Source organism: Seriola aureovittata, chromosome 11, assembly GCF_021018895.1.
Source record: "Seriola aureovittata isolate HTS-2021-v1 ecotype China chromosome 11, ASM2101889v1, whole genome shotgun sequence".
Lineage (NCBI taxonomy): Eukaryota > Metazoa > Chordata > Actinopteri > Carangiformes > Carangidae > Seriola > Seriola aureovittata.
Window position 1 is genome coordinate 13,591,702 of NC_079374.1, and position 15,751 is coordinate 13,607,452.

General features: G+C 37.1%; 1 protein-coding gene and 1 long non-coding RNA gene across 2 annotated transcripts; both read left to right on the top strand.

Moving 5' to 3' along the window:
• The first annotated feature begins 1,107 nt into the window (after positions 1-1,107).
• On the top strand, positions 1,108-3,070 carry LOC130177717 (uncharacterized). Its single transcript, XR_008829047.1, has 3 exons — positions 1,108-1,151; positions 1,830-1,917; positions 2,474-3,070. It is a non-coding gene; the product is annotated as an uncharacterized LOC130177717 (long non-coding RNA).
• A 1,780-nt stretch (positions 3,071-4,850) lies between these two features.
• Positions 4,851-14,151, top strand: lnpa (limb and neural patterns a). The gene is made up of 13 exons (XM_056390179.1): positions 4,851-4,921; positions 5,942-6,044; positions 6,505-6,546; positions 8,773-8,960; positions 9,041-9,099; positions 9,204-9,244; positions 10,251-10,334; positions 10,444-10,495; positions 10,592-10,810; positions 11,919-12,024; positions 12,379-12,449; positions 12,763-12,918; positions 13,144-14,151. Exons 2-13 carry the CDS (start codon positions 6,018-6,020, stop codon positions 13,314-13,316), a joined length of 1,218 nt encoding a protein of 405 aa, XP_056246154.1. The 5' UTR covers positions 4,851-4,921; positions 5,942-6,017; the 3' UTR covers positions 13,317-14,151.
• The last annotated feature ends 1,600 nt before the right edge of the window (positions 14,152-15,751 follow it).

Consider the following 15,751-nt stretch of genomic DNA (forward strand, 5'->3'; position numbering starts at 1 on the left):
ACAGCCATAGTCACAGCTGCAATAACAGCCACATGTATAGTTAGAGCACTAGCTATAGCCATAATCACAGAACCACCCATAACTATGGCTATGGTCCTATAATTACAGTGACGCTTCTGCATAAACATTGAAAGTGTAGAGAACAAACTAGACTGCATTAGTTAGGTTAGCATTAGCTGCAATAATTAACTTGTTTGAGTTACCAACCATGGCCATGTACTTTTTTTTTTCACTTTTTTCAGTCACCAAGAACAACAATATATTGCAAGACATGACACTGAATGAAATCAAATAAATTCTGAACAAGCTTATCTTTATACGGAATTAGCATAAAAACAAACATTTGTCATTAGGTCAACATAACAGCTGAACTGTTACAAAACTCTGACACATGACAACTGCTGTGAGGTCGGCTACCACAGCAGCCAGGCTGTGGGTTAGCAACAAAGTGTGTGACTACTAACACTGTGGTCACAGCAAGTTGCTTTAGCTATTGCTGGAGCTTGGCCCTACTTCAACAATTTCAATAAAACATTAGAAAGGATTAGAAAGGAAAATGCGTTGTTTGTTTAGAATACAATGTGTCCATAGTGCAGCATTCAAAAGCTTTAACTTTACATGTTTAGTTTAAATATCAAATTACAATTGCTGCAAGGGCTCTTTGTTTTTTGCTCACCTGAAGCATTCAGCCATTGTTAAATCACAGTACATTGATAACATGTTGGCCTACACTTGAGGAAAAGTAGCACAAGCAAAGATTCATTTCTCTCTTGTGTAAATTCATTGAATCAGCAAGGGGACAACACAACACAAAACAAGCGCCAAACTCTGCCAGCTGCACAAATACTCCTTATATACCATCAGAGTAGCTAATTGGTACCAAACCAACAGGGGGAAGCTCACTCCATACATACATAAAAACAGAAGATTTAGCCAAATTGGTTCATAGTTTACACAACTGAGTTTACTAAGTCCAAAGCAAGTACAGAGACAAACATCTGTGTAACCTCTAACTTCATGAAAACCCCTCTTTGTCAAAAACACACATAAGCTCTCCCCCTGCTCCTCAAATATGGTAGAACCAGGAAGTATAAACAGAAATTAAATGCCCTGTAGACTCTTTTGCCCGAGTTATTGAGGTGGGTAACAAGGTAAGATTATACTTTGACAATGCAATGGTGTTAGTGTTCAGCTTAGCGTCAAACAATACTTTTGTGTAGGACTAACTAACATAACTTCTAAGAGCTGCAACCAGAGGTTAAAATGGGCCGGAGCCCGCCATAGTCCGCTGGAACTGAGCTCTGCCTCCTCAAGTCCAAATCGGACTCTGCCAGAGATGACTTCCTTCTCCGTCAAAATCATATAATTGTATCAAACTTGAATTTTTTTTAAAAACTCTCCCAGTAAACATAATGGCATATGGCTCTTGACGAGTAATTCTCTAGACCACAGATAAATATTTGAGGCGATTTCTACACCCAAACCAATGTTAACAACCAGCTTTACAGGTAATCAATTATCAAACAAACGCACACGTCATCAAATGCATCAGGTGCGAACGGTCTCTAATGGCGGGAACAACACGATTTGAGTTTTGCTCTGTGGTGACTTTTGAAAAGTTAATTTCGGAGTTAGCTAACATGTTATATGTATTTACTAAGTTGTGTTGCTTTGGTGAAGTAGACACGTTCCCACCCCTGGCTCGTGGTTCCGGCCATCTGAATATGAGATACAGAAATACAGTTAGAAAATTCTTCTACCCCTATTATTTACCTATTAGCCATGCATTCTGTGTACCATTGTGTAACACGTTGAATTTTGTTTTTTAGGTTATCAAGTTGCCACAAGCAGGACTTTCATGCCAGGGTGGTGCTAGACCATGTACAAGGTTATATAGCCTACTGCAGTTCAGCCAAGGTACTGCCAGACCTGAGGTTTTCACTGTAAGCTACAACCATGAATTTCACCTAGGGATAAATAAAGTATCTATCTATCTATTTATCTATGGGGGTTCTGGAGGGAGTGATGAATGTAACGGGAAGTGGCAGCAAGATGTAGGTGCTGTGTCTACAACAGAAGAAACAAGTAAATTTACATAACGCTTGAGAAATCTGTTTTGGTCAGTATGGTTTTACTTTACATCTGTACTCTAAGTGTCACATTGAACATGAGTTTACATTTAAAGAAATCTGTGTTTGTGCTTTGTTGTACAGTATGATTTCTCTGTTAAAATGTCTTTTTAGTCAGGCCTCTTGCAAAAGATCTTGATACCTGATTAGATAATGGCCATATATACATTGGGGCTTCTTGTAGCTTACTAAGATGCATAATATTGCGATACCCTACTTCAGTGGGATTTTTCATGCAGGACTTTTACTTGGAATGCAGTATTTTTATATTACAGTATTGGTGCTTATATTTAAGTAAATGACCTGAATACCACTAAGCACATGTATGTTTTTCTTGATCACAGGGATCGAAATGGTGAAAAGGACATGACATCTACTAAAAAGCCCTGCCAACTAACGAGGCTTCAGCAAAGAGACCAAGGGCCCTAAAACACCAAGTCTTTGAGCACCATTTGGCCATGATTGAGTTTCTGTGGTCAACCATTGGTCACGTTTATGTGGTCTGTCTGTTGACACTATTCAGCCCTGATAATGACTAAGCATGTGGAGACAGTGGTGGATGCAGTCAATGAGAGTGAGATGTCTGACTGGCTGTTTAGCCAAGCCTCTTTTTACCTCCAGCTTTACTTTTCTTCTTCCACAACCAAAAAATCTGACGAGATTCCAACACCACAGCAACACCAAACTTTACAGCGATAGTTCCAACATTTTAGTTGCACTAGCAGCTTGGCCATAGTGTTGGCATGTTAGTCTGTCAATTAGTTGTTCCACCACTTTGGTCCAGACTGAAATATCTCAAAACTTATTTAATAGAGTGCCATGAAATCTTGTTCAGATATTAATCTGTTCCAAAAGATAAGACCTACTTACTTTGACTTTTCCTCTAAGGACACTATGAAGTTAAGATGTTTGTTTCTTATTAAAATATCTTGACAACTATATGGATTGGCATGAAATCTGTACAGATATCCATGGTGTTCTAAAATGGAAAATCTGAACCTATCATTTTAATTTCAGATTATTGTAGGCTGTCAATAAAGACACAAAGATTATTTGTAATACTGAAGACCAGTGTGCATCAGCTACACTTACATATACCAAGAAAGTGCAGAGAGATTATTTTTTAGATGCATTAGAAAATGACTGCTGAGGCATTGTACACCAGAGCAGGTCTCTTCTTTTGAAATAGAAACTATTCAGATGACTTAGTTGAAATTAAGGAAGAAGGTTCTGTTACGGAGGGTAACACTTATACTAAAAAATAATGCAGGTGAGATGATGGTCATCATAAAGTACCTTCCAAAGGTGCTGGTTTCTCTGCAGTTCTTCAAAGCAAGTGTTTTGGTGGTCCTCCATCAGTTTTAAACTTCTCCCTTTGAACCACATCGGTTTTCTTTTGAGGGGAGATTTTCATGCTTTTTCATAGCACTTGTACAGAAAAACTGAGAGAAATAATGAAATACCTGTATATGTGGCTAGGATTTTAATTATTTCGGCGACGGACTGCTTCTGCAAAATGTATTTGGTGGAAACACTGTGTAGTGATGTCCTTTGGATAGTTTTTTCATCTGCAGTTTTTTTAAATAGCAAAAGTCTGGAGTTTAACTATCATTAAAGCATGTAATTTTGTACTAATTTAAGTGATTGGAACAAGTTTCTTTTTCCCTATTGTTTAGTCCATTTTTACTCCTGTTTTCACAAATAATGGGCTTTTTGTGACCCACTCTAGCTTTTTAAAAGCACCCTCAGGCCAGTGCTGTTTTCACATACTCACTAATGAATTCCACTGTTATAATTGTAATTATGTGTTACACATACAAATCAAAATATCAACATTGGAAATTTTACCTGGCATTTCAGTGTTACAAAATATTTGTTTGATTAGAGGTGGGATTTGGAGACTGGATGCATTTTGTGTGCAAACCTACTAAATGAAACACATTTGTAACAGCCCAAAGACAGTGTTGACCATTATTTAAACTTATTCAAAAATCTGCAAAAGCATGTCAACTACTACTACATCATATTCATTTAGGAGATGCTTTTGTCCAAAGCGACTTACATTTTTCACATATACATTGAGAGCTATTGTCTTGCAAAATACCTGTTCTGCATGGGGATAGAGGCAGTTTTGACTGAACTAACATCCTTGCAATTATTGACCAATCAATCAGTGATCAACCGCCTGTGCTACAGCCAACCTGATAACATGTGGGACTGGCTGGTACGAAAAACAATATATTAACACAATAACAGAAGAGCCCCATGCAATATCAGTAATATACAACAATATCTCTTATTGCATGTTATGCATGTTGGTGAGTTCATCTCATTGGACTACATGATGTCAGTTAGGTCTGACTGGACCTTTCAGCAACCACTCAAGTATTTAACAAATCATTATGGGAGATACCTGACTTTAAAATTCCACTTTAAGATTAAAATGACATAAAGTAAATTGTGCATTTCAATAAATTGTCCAGCTCAAACTATAAGTGCATGTTTCTTTTTCACCACTCCTCATACTACTTCTAGCAGTGCTAATAAAACTGCAGCCTCACCAACAACTATTAATGTGCATTAGGAGACTTATCGTTTAGTTCAAACATGATAACATGATAACATCTTGTGGGCCACATCACACATCAGATTCATGTGAGGGCCCTGCAGCGCTCATATTCCCTGCTGTCCCTTTAGGAGACACTCCCCCATCTTGGCTCACACACCCTCCTTCTAAAGAAGGAAGGCTGCCCTGCCACAGCCTGTTGAAACCGGACAACTCAGCTTCAAAGGTAAATATACCCCTCTATTACAAAACACTAAACTGTTATTCGTCCGCTTCCCAGCCTGGTTATTTGACTTCGCTTGCTAATGTTAAGTCGGGACGAACGTTAACTAACTAAGTTAGCCATGACAGCTGTCTGTGATGAACTGTGGGCTTCTATAGTGCTAATGTTACTTGCTAGCGGTTAGCTACCTAAGGTTAGCTAGCATCACGGCAGTGCCAACGCTATCAGTTTACTGACTGATTGTACTAAGTGTTTTAAGAGGTTATTTAGGAAATGTTAATTTCAAATAGCGAATCGACCCTGTCGATATGAAATATAAGTTGCCTTCGCAGAAAGAGTGAAGTTGTTAATTTTGCTAACTTAAGTTAGCAAGGGTAACCATGATGGTAACTAGTTCAGCCTGGTCACTATCACTAAGTTAAAGCCAAAGTCTGAATGAATTTCACAGACGACATGAAGACTGCTAGTTCACTTATAGATTAGAAATACTAAGCATAGCCGTCGAGTTGTGTTGAAGTAAAGTAAAGTAGTTAGTGTGTGGCAGTCTTACCAAATGTATGTTGATGTTTGAGTAACTAAACTTACAACATGTACACGTAGCTACAGATAATACAGTCTAATACACCGACCTGCAGTAAACGTTAGTCAGGACTCTAATGTTTAGTTTTTTGTTGATTTTTATTTTAAAATAATTTGTTAGAGGTTTGAATATTACGGTGATTTTGGAAGCAGTTGTTTGTGGTGCTGTTGCATTGTAATACTGAAGAATGTCTCATCACCCCATTTAGCATTATAGCAATAAGGGTGGACTACATGTTATGAATGCTAGACTAAATTAGGATGAAGGATGAAAACTGAATCAACACCTCTCTTAAACAGTTTTATAAAAAATAAAAAAAAACCCTGAACATTATAATGTTCATGAGGGCAGAATTGATTGCAGGAATGTTGTATTTCACATTTAGCTCCATGCACCAAGTAAATTGCTGAATGTATATTCAAACTGATCACTGTTGTCAACAGGTGGAGAGTTAATCTGTGAGAGAAAATCAGAGGAGGATCCCAGTAACAGAATATCCTACACTCCCTCATCAACAACATGGGGGCTCTTGTCTCACGGTGGAGGGTTTGTATTCAAACCTTTACTAAATATGTCTTTCTGCTTTATGCTGTTGTAATATACATTACTTTATTGCACATTAGTTTCAATTTTATTTGCTTTTTCAAAGAATAAGTTTGACTATAATATTTTAAGCGTATATTTAATAAGCCTTCAGTTTGTAAGCACATATAGGACTTTCACAAAGAATTGTACCTCACCATGCTTTAGATAAATCTATATAAATAATCACAGTTCAGATGTTTATGATAATACTCCTCCTGGCATGCACACACTAACTGAATTATATCACCAATAAGGGAAGAACACACATGACATGTGAACAGACTGTGCAAAAGTGGGAAGTGTCCAGATCAGGAAGTTTCCAGATCCTTTGAGGAAGTTGCATGCACAAAACGGACTGTCGCTATGGCAAATGTAATGCTTTATTCTCTCTGACTGAGATTTGAAAATGTTTGTCTTGCAGGCTAAACCATCCACTGTAGAGATTTTGGAAGGGATCGATAAGGTATGTTTGACCTAGAAGAAGGCTTCCACATAGTCAGATTACCAAAAGTGATGTTTTGAATTCTTTAAAACACATTATATTTTATCATTATAGTATAATTTAAGTTTTTCTATTCTATATTTGCATGGGGTGTAAGATAACAAGCTATAAAACCACTAAAGCACAACAAATCCATGCTTTGTATATTTTGTAGTGTTTACTGTCTAACCTGCACAGATGAACTCGTGCACAGTAAAGTCAGTCATTAAATGTGTCATTAGAGGGATAGAAAGACAAAGCCCCCATGAACATGAAACATTTTCACACAACAATTGGATAGAAAGAAGATCTTATTTGTTTTAGTTACACAAATTCATTTTGTCATTTAGACAAAAGACAAAACTCTATACATGAATTTTTACAAAAGTGTGCAGATAACACATTACAGCCTATTACCATTGTGGGGTGGTGGGGAAAATGCCTCTAGCAAGACATTCAACAAGAAATTCTTGCTTTATTCTTTTATGCCATGTTTAGATTTAAAGAAATGATAACTTTACAGCAAATCTCTCGATGTTGCCGCAGATACCTGCAGTCAGTCAGTGAGTGCAACCAAATGAAGCATTATCAGTAAAACTGACCGAAGGCATCTGTCAGTGTGATGATGCTCAGTGATGTTTATTAAGCCTAGTCGATCCAGGAACACCCACTCATTCTGTGAGTGTGTTACATGTATGGTATATATATATATGCATGTTAATTTTATAAAGTGCCAAAATATAGGAGAAGGTATGGGAGTCAGATCATCTGTGCTCAGCGACCACTTAAGCTTGTTTTTGAAATAGAAACAATTCTGTTGATGATGTGTTGTGTAAGCATACATCTTTTGACTATAAAACAGATGCCTCAATGAATGCCAAATCAGCTCTTCATTTGCTGAGTGATGAAGCTTAGTGCTCTGCTACAGTTAAGCAAGAGTTAGGCTATTTTCAGCACCTGTCCTTGGAGCAAGAGACACTACATATACACTGAATAGGTCAGGTGGCATTGAAGTTGTGAATAGATGAGTGTTGGGCCTGTTAGTTTCTTCTAGAAAGTTTCTGTCATTTCTGATGACAGTTTGTTTTGAATGTACAAATTTTTCATGTGCATGGTTACACTGCATATACACAAACACATGTATTATATACTGCAACGCTAAATGGGATATCAGTTTATCCAGGGCTTAGAGTGACAGACACACATGTTACAGTCGAACCATAGTGACCAAGAGTGGCTCCTATTCTGTACACAAGCTATTTTTGGATGGGGTAGCCGGCACTTAAAAGCAGTGGTGTAACATTTCCATTTGAAAAAAATTAAAGATGAGTCAGTCATTTGTTAATTGCAAAATGATAATGAATCACACAAACAAATTTCCGTTTCTGCCAAAAGGGAAATCTGATCACAAGTGAGTTTGGTATGCTCCCACTAGTTTGTGCCTAGGTTGGATTATACTTCTCTCAAATGCTGCATGTTTACTTTTTTAAATTTCCTGTCCTTCTAAGGAAGTTGATGTTCATTGTGAAAAGTTCAACAGTTACTCCGAATAGAATTTGCTTCCATTTGCATCTATGTAAAGGCATGACGCCCATCCAGACTGTTGAGATGGCATTAAGGCAGTGGTCAGAACACTGGCTCTGCAGTATGACATACTGAGCTGCAGGTTTGCAAGTCTTGTTGCACTGTTGAAATAATCTCTGTTCAGTTTCAGAATTGTCCTACTGTACAATATCCTAAAGCTGAAACAAATAGTTACTTTATTTTTCCCCAGAGATTTGTACTACATTTCAATTACAGTATATTAAAAATGTTTAGGAGAAACAACAATAACAGATGATTTCCCAGTCTTATTTGGAAAGCCTGCTGTGATGCTTAACTTTTACATCATTCCTCCAGACCTGAAAGCAGGAACACAAACATGTCACCATAAAGAGTTACTTTGACTTTGTCTCTCTTTCATTAATGGAATCATGAAAGTATAAAATAAAGTAATATTTAAACTAATCAGACTTATTTTCAAAGCAATAAACTTTGTGTCACTGTTATGCAGACTACTTTTACAACTTTTCATATGTGTAAAGACAAAAAGTTCAATACTTGTTTTGTTATTACTTACTGCTTGATCATTTAAAGAATAAAACACTGTGAAGTTAATAGGAATGTGTCTTTGTACAAATTTAACATACATTCAATTTTTTTCCACAGGATATACAGATTCTTGAAGACTATGGTGAGAAGTATCAAAGGCAGTTGAAGATATGGGTCGGGCGACTGCTTCTGTACTCGTCTCTTCTCTACCTGATGACATGTATAATTGTATATTTCTGGTACCTGCCTGAGAAGTTAATGGAGCGGCTCATATTGTCTCTTCCCTTCCTAATATTTCCCCTATTGTAAGTATACGAGTTAGTCAATCACATTTTCACCATGCTGAAAAAATATCTAAATAACCATCGTTTTCTTTTCCCTCTAGAGTGTGGTTACTTCGTAAAATGCTTATAGTTTTTTTCTCACGAAGAACTGAAAAAAATAGTAAGATCCTTTTTGCTATTGATACATACATTACTACATAATGGTAATTTTTTAGGTTCACAGTGGTGTTGAATTTTCTAAGAAACTTTGAATTTTTTTTCCAGATGACAAATTAGAGGATCTTAAAGCACAAAAAAGAAAAATAGTAAGTGATGCTTTTATATTTTTTATTTTTTATCGATGGTTTACTCCTCAGTTTTCATCTATAGCTTTCCTTTTCTTTTCAGTTAAAAGACTTGATACCTGTGACACTGCAGGTTGAAACAACCAACCATATCGCTGCAAACAAAACAAAAAGATTTTTAGCATTGACAGAGTTGCACCAAAATGACAAAAGCACAAAAAATAACTGCATCACCAATACAGTTGGAGACAACAGGTGCTTGTCAAAGTTAGTGAGAAGCATGTCATATTCACTTTTGTATGTTTTTTTATTGTTAACATAAACCGTGTCAATCAGTGTAGCAGAAGTAGCCATAAAAAACCATTGCAAAAAATTGCATTGTATCTTTTAACTTTTCATTTTCAGCTCCACATGCACCCCACAAATTTTCTCTCAAATGTCCTGAGCTCGATAGAACTGCAAAGTAACACTTCAAAAAGCAGTTGTCACCCATATGTGGCATTTTGCAGCAAGATGCTCGCTAATCTAATCTAATCCAGACAGGATCTGATTGGTACAGTGACTTAACCCAGTAAACCACTCTGCTAATGTCACTTTAATTAATAGCATTTAGTGCAGGAAAGAAATAAATCTGAGAAATTGCTTGTCATCCTCTGTCAAGTCTAATAACTTTCAATAATTAGGGCTGATGGATTTTCACACTCTCCATTATCGAAGTAGTGAATGTAATTATTCTTCATATTATATGTAAACATTTAGAAATGTATGGTACTTATGTTAAATGAAGATGTACAGAACTTTCTGGTGCCCTTTCTCAGTCACATTTACTTGTAATGTTATTTTAGTTGATTGTAATATTAATGTGTGTTTTATAAAAGGCAGATTAATTGCATTAGATGATCAACTAATTACATGGCAATAGAGCTATTGTTACTATAGGAATAATTTCTCTGTAAAATGTATTGAAGATAAGTTTGGTCCATCCTGTAATACTTTTAATATCTGTTTTTTTTTTTTTTTTTCCCAGCTTGAAGAAGTTATGGAAACTGAGACGTACAAAAATGCTAAAATGATTCTGGAGAGATTTGATCCTGATTCCAAGAAAAAAATTGTGAGTTATTTTGTTTTTCTTTGTAATGTAAATGTCTTATTGTCTAATTGTGTTGGGTTTATGTCATCTGTATTTAAACATGCTCTTACACTGTCTTGTCTGCGTGAAGGAGCTGGAATCTACTCCAGTTGGACCTCAGATGACTCCAAAACCAGGACAAGGTAACAATGCATTCTGAAGAAGAAAGCACTAATTTCCTTAGTCTCCTCTGGTATTTCATACCACTGTGAAGCAACCTGCAACGTTTTCTATGTCAGAGCTCCGCCAGCGTAATGTCATCCCAAAGACCCCAGTGGTGGTGAATCCTGCAGGCAGTGCTGCTGCCCGCCCTCCTCTTGCCTCTGGGTCCACCTATCCTGGACGATCTTCCCACTCTGCTCCAGGTGGACCCCCAGAGAGGGGCCTGTCGGCTATAGCTGCTCAGCAGAGCTTGATGAGGAAGCCCATGACCCCTGGAACACCTGTTCCAGGAGTTGGTGAGTTACCTGCACACAGGGGGACCACATCATAATGTGGCCGATTAAGGTGTGATTTACTCTTCCCTTGCTCTGTGTCCCCAGTTGCTGAAGGCTCTATGGTGTGTGTTGTCAGCAAGGGTGTTACGTGTTATACAGTAGGTGTAATGGTTAATTGTATGAATGTAGTTTTCAAATATCTTACTAAAAGGTTCAACCTCTCTCAAGTAAGTGTATAATTGTGAACTAAGATTAGAAAAAGGCAACAGCTTTTGATACAGTCAGAATATTTACCTGGAGAATATGATTCTTGTGCATTACATCTGTGGTTGCTTTTAAAGATTTCAAAGCCAGCCAGCAGACAGGATGGAAAACTTTCCATAGAACAGTTGTTGTATATGGAAGACATCTGTGGAGTGTAGAGGTATTGAATATTCAATACAAATTATTTCTGGACTATGAGCACTCAATAGAAGATGCAAATAAGTACAAACAGTAAAGGAAATGTGTTCCTAGAGGAAGCTGCATGCTGTAATTGCCATGTGGAATGCCAACTGTGAGGTATGCATGAAGCAGGATTACATTAACTGTGATTAATTAGCCAGACCTGCGTTTGTTCTCTGGGCAATGGTGTTGGAATCTCACTAAATGTCTTTTAATGCTTGCTGAAATTGCCTTTGGCATTGGGAACACCTCACAAATGGTTTACATGACTTGATGTTATCACCTGCTTCTGTTGAAAATTGAAAGTGAAAAGCAATTTGATACAAAGAGTCACCACAGAGTTTCCATATGTTGGAAAATTAATAACCAGCAGGATACCGAGACTCTGCCAAGTCTCACAGAAATGACCAGTCATCTTCCTATGATTGCTCTTGATGTTAGATTATATTAATTACCACGCACCAACACAGTGGGGATTCTGGACGTGCTTTGCAAGTGAGATCCGGTGTAAAGTCATTAAGAGAAAGGGGCAGTTTTTTGTAAAATTCATCATGGTTTGTGCAGTAAACTGTGAATCTGAGGCTCGCTATTTCAAAGAGCTTTTACTCTAAGTGTACTGTTTATTGCAGTTTGTATTCAAGACTGCAGACTGTGTCTAACGGGCATTGATGTTGTGCTATAACAGGGATGCATCCCCCAGGTCCACCCTTGGCCAGACCGGTGTTCCCAAGGGAAAGAGGCGCTATGGACAGAGTCGTTGAGTATCTTGTTGGAGATGGCCCTCAGAACAGGTACACATCCCCTGTTTTTAAACGGAGACAATCTCCTTTCAAGAATACTTTTATATGTACAGTCCTTGTTGTAATGTTATGCATTACCCAGTTTCTTATGCATAATACTAAAACACTGTAATGACTCGCTACATTTTAAGTAATAGAAATCTGCCAGATCGTTCTCTTGCTACTGAGATCAGTGTTAAAATGCAGGTAATATCCCAAAAGTAATGGTGAATTACTTCCACTTGGGATCCATTTGAGCTGTGGACAGCGTCATTGTATTTATCAGTAAAAAGATCTTTTATGTAATCTAATGCCAGGTCGTGTACTGTATGCTGTCCTCACTGGATCGTCTTTCCTCCCTCATAGATACGCTCTCATATGTCAGCAGTGTCTGTCCCATAACGGCATGGCATTAAAAGAGGAATTTGAATACATCGGTAAGACTTTGAAAATCACAACACTCTTTGTCAGTCTCCATCAAACACTGTGCCTTCATTTGCCCTCTAGCATTTGGCAGTGTAGTATATCATATGGCTCTTAAATGCCTCTGCCACTACCGACCCCTGTAAGCAAAAACAGCTGAAGATTGAATATGCAAACCAGTGCTACACATCAATCTGAAGTGTTTATGCATCTCAGGCATTTTTTGTCATTGGTTCATATTCATGTATATTAATCCATGTCTGTTTGAGAATGTATTAGAGAGGTGACATAAACTATATGTGTGGTGTTTTATTTGTGTTGTTTCAGCCTTCCGATGTGCGTATTGTTATTTCTTGAACCCTGCAAGAAAGACCAGGCCTCAGGCACCCAGACTCCCTGAGGTTACTGGCGAACTGAAGATGTCACCTGAGACACACTTACCATCGTCTGGTGCTGATGTAGATGACGAGCAATCTGTTTTAGGTAATAATGACACACAAAGAATATACTTCTAAAATCTAATGGTCATGCATCTAATTAAATGTTACCAGTATTAATACTTTTAGAAATACAATTTTAAAATTCTGCCTTTTATTGTAAACATATACAATAGTATTCATTTTCTCTTCCTCCTGTCTTTTTTTGACTCTTTTATATTTGTTAGAAAAGCATGCATATCTAAACTGAAATATTATGTCTAATTATCAGGGAAATCCAAGCTTGCTGATGCATCTGCTGAAACTGACACCCAAGAGCCAGGCACACTAACAACCGCAGCGTCCAATTCTGTGTCAGACGGCCAAAGCACCCCAGAGTCGCAAGACTTGCCCGCTGAGAAATCTGATGGAGAGCAAGATTTGTCTGCCATGGAAGTGGAATGAAGCAGTGGAGTAGTGACTTCAACACAAGGCAGGCTAGAACTTTATTTTGTCTTTGAAGAAACGTGATAGCTTTAAGTAAATGCCGTAAGTTGGAATAACACAGTAACAAGCCAGCACCTGATATGATTTTCAACTTACAGTACACAATGTCCTTTCTTTTGAGAATTGTTTTTATAGTCCTAGCAATAGTAATTAATTAAATCCCAAAGCACTAGTATTTGGTAACAACTGCCAAACAACCCATCTTTCTAATAATGATTACATGTTCAGCCAATTTTCATAACATCTTATTGGAAATTATAAGGATGATACTAGATTAAGTTGTTTTTCGTGTTTATATAGGAAAAGTGTTGTTTTTTTTTATGTTTCTTTTCCTTATTTTATTTGTTTTTGACTGAATTCTAACATTTTGCTATCTTGGTTAACAGGAAACTGCAGAAACAAAACATGAAATATTTTGGGGGAAAATACATTTTTATTTATGGGGAATTATTTATAAATATTTTTCTACAATGCAGTGCCTTTCATGACCATGTTGACTGGGGTTCTCTTTAGCACAGTAGTGCTAACAAACTGTTTACACACCCATGGTATCGTAATAGGAATGTACTTACAATATGTATTTATTACTGAAAGGGAGAAGATTTATGTCAGTACTGTGCACCTGCTTAAGTGCCTTTTATATTTTAAGTCTCTGCCTCAGAGTATTGTCGATACAACCTATTTACATATAGACAATAAAGTCATTTAACTGTTTTCAGTCTTTAGTGACGGTCTCTGCTGAATGTATGAATTCTGTTCTGTATAAATAATACTAAATAAAAATTTGAGAACATCTGTGTTCATAGTGTGTTCAGGATCACATAGACATTTTTGTTTTTACATAAGTATATATATATATATATATATATATATATATATATATATATATATGAAAACACACAATTCATTATTGCTAGATTTTGAAAAGGTGATTTTGGATTAACATCAAAATATGAATAGACTAACCTGTAAATAGCCCATGCTGACAGCAGCTCCCTGTATTCCTATTACATGTGTTGTGTGTTTTAAATTGGTGCCCCTTCTCTTTGTCCGGTGTCAGACCAAGGAGCATGTTTAAACAGTCCATTTTCATTAGCAGGCCAATCTTAGCTTGTGATCATTTTATTTTAGCTCATTGATCATTTCAGACAGCATAAGATAATGGTGCTGACGCAGAGCCCGGACAGTCTTGATTGCTTGACCCTCTTCATTTGCAACAAGAAAGTCATTGTGGCTACAGAGCTGCTCTCTGCCATCACATAACCCTTCTCTCCAGAAGATACACCGTAAACTATTGGTGAGGTCAACACCTCACATCTTCTATGGGTCTTGATAATGTATGTTTACAGAGACATGACCTCCTGGGCCTTGTAATGCATCAATGTGACATCGACAGTAACGCCTGATTCCACCGCATGCTGTTTGAGGTTGACCTCTGACTAGAGCCAAACAGGGAAAAAAATGGGACATCAATAGGACGATGTTTGGATGTTTTCACACCATTGGGACGTTGTTGAGTATACATAGGCTGCACATATGTGCATCATCATAAGTAATATATCACAAAAGATCTCTGTGCTGTGTGGTTTGAAAATGTATGTTTGAGTAATACTTTTGATTCTGCAGCACTGAATCATTTCTTGACAGTTTATACTTCATAGTCAGTGGAATTATTATTTGTGTGCAAGGTTTTCAACTCTATAACAGCATTCAGTTTTTGTTTGGCTTTTTTTTTTTTCTTTATACAATGCTTGAAGAATTTCAGACACATGGAAAGTTCACAGACATTTAGAGGATTTCGCAGGGAAAAACAAACAGTTGCAAAAGTAAGATTGTGTTCTCGGCTATAGTTAAACAGCTTTGCCTTTGAAAGTATTACATTTATTTTGGTACTAGCATTTGTGTTGTGAGATGATTTTTATCCGGTCTGAAATAGAAGACCTCTTTAGGTACAGTCAATATATAGGATGGCCCTTCAACTCTCTGATCAGGATGTTTACACTATAGGCAGAGTCTACACCTAATTGACCATCATCTCAACCTATTACATGAACAGTGCAAGGAAATACTGTTTATATAATGTGAAAACAAAAGATGTACTCACAGGTTTTTTTTGTCCCATTGTCCAAACACTCAAAGGATTACATCTGGATTGCTATCATGGAAACACTAATTGATTTTCAAGGATGACAAATGACATACAAAGCCCCAGTGCCAAGGTAATTTTGAGCAAGAGATGAAAATGTACAGTGGGGCTGTCCCAAGGTTCATAGTTCTTTTCATACTCATCTCTCACATGTGCATTGGAGGCCACTTGACTTAAATTTATACTGATCTTTTATTTATACCCAGAAAAAATAGCAGATAAGAAACATAAGTGTTCTTGATATTGT

What these genes read in the sequence shown, in the direction of transcription:
- lnpa (XM_056390179.1), top strand. Translation starts at nt 6,018, where the DNA reads ATGGGGGCTCTTGTCTCACGGTGGAGG. An exon ending in CTCTTGTCTCACGGTGGAGG is followed by an intron (nt 6,045 to 6,504) that starts GTTTGTATTCAA and finishes TTTGTCTTGCAG; the next exon opens with GCTAAACCATCCACTGTAGA. An exon ending in TTCCTAATATTTCCCCTATT is followed by an intron (nt 8,961 to 9,040) that starts GTAAGTATACGA and finishes TTTTCCCTCTAG; the next exon opens with AGTGTGGTTACTTCGTAAAA.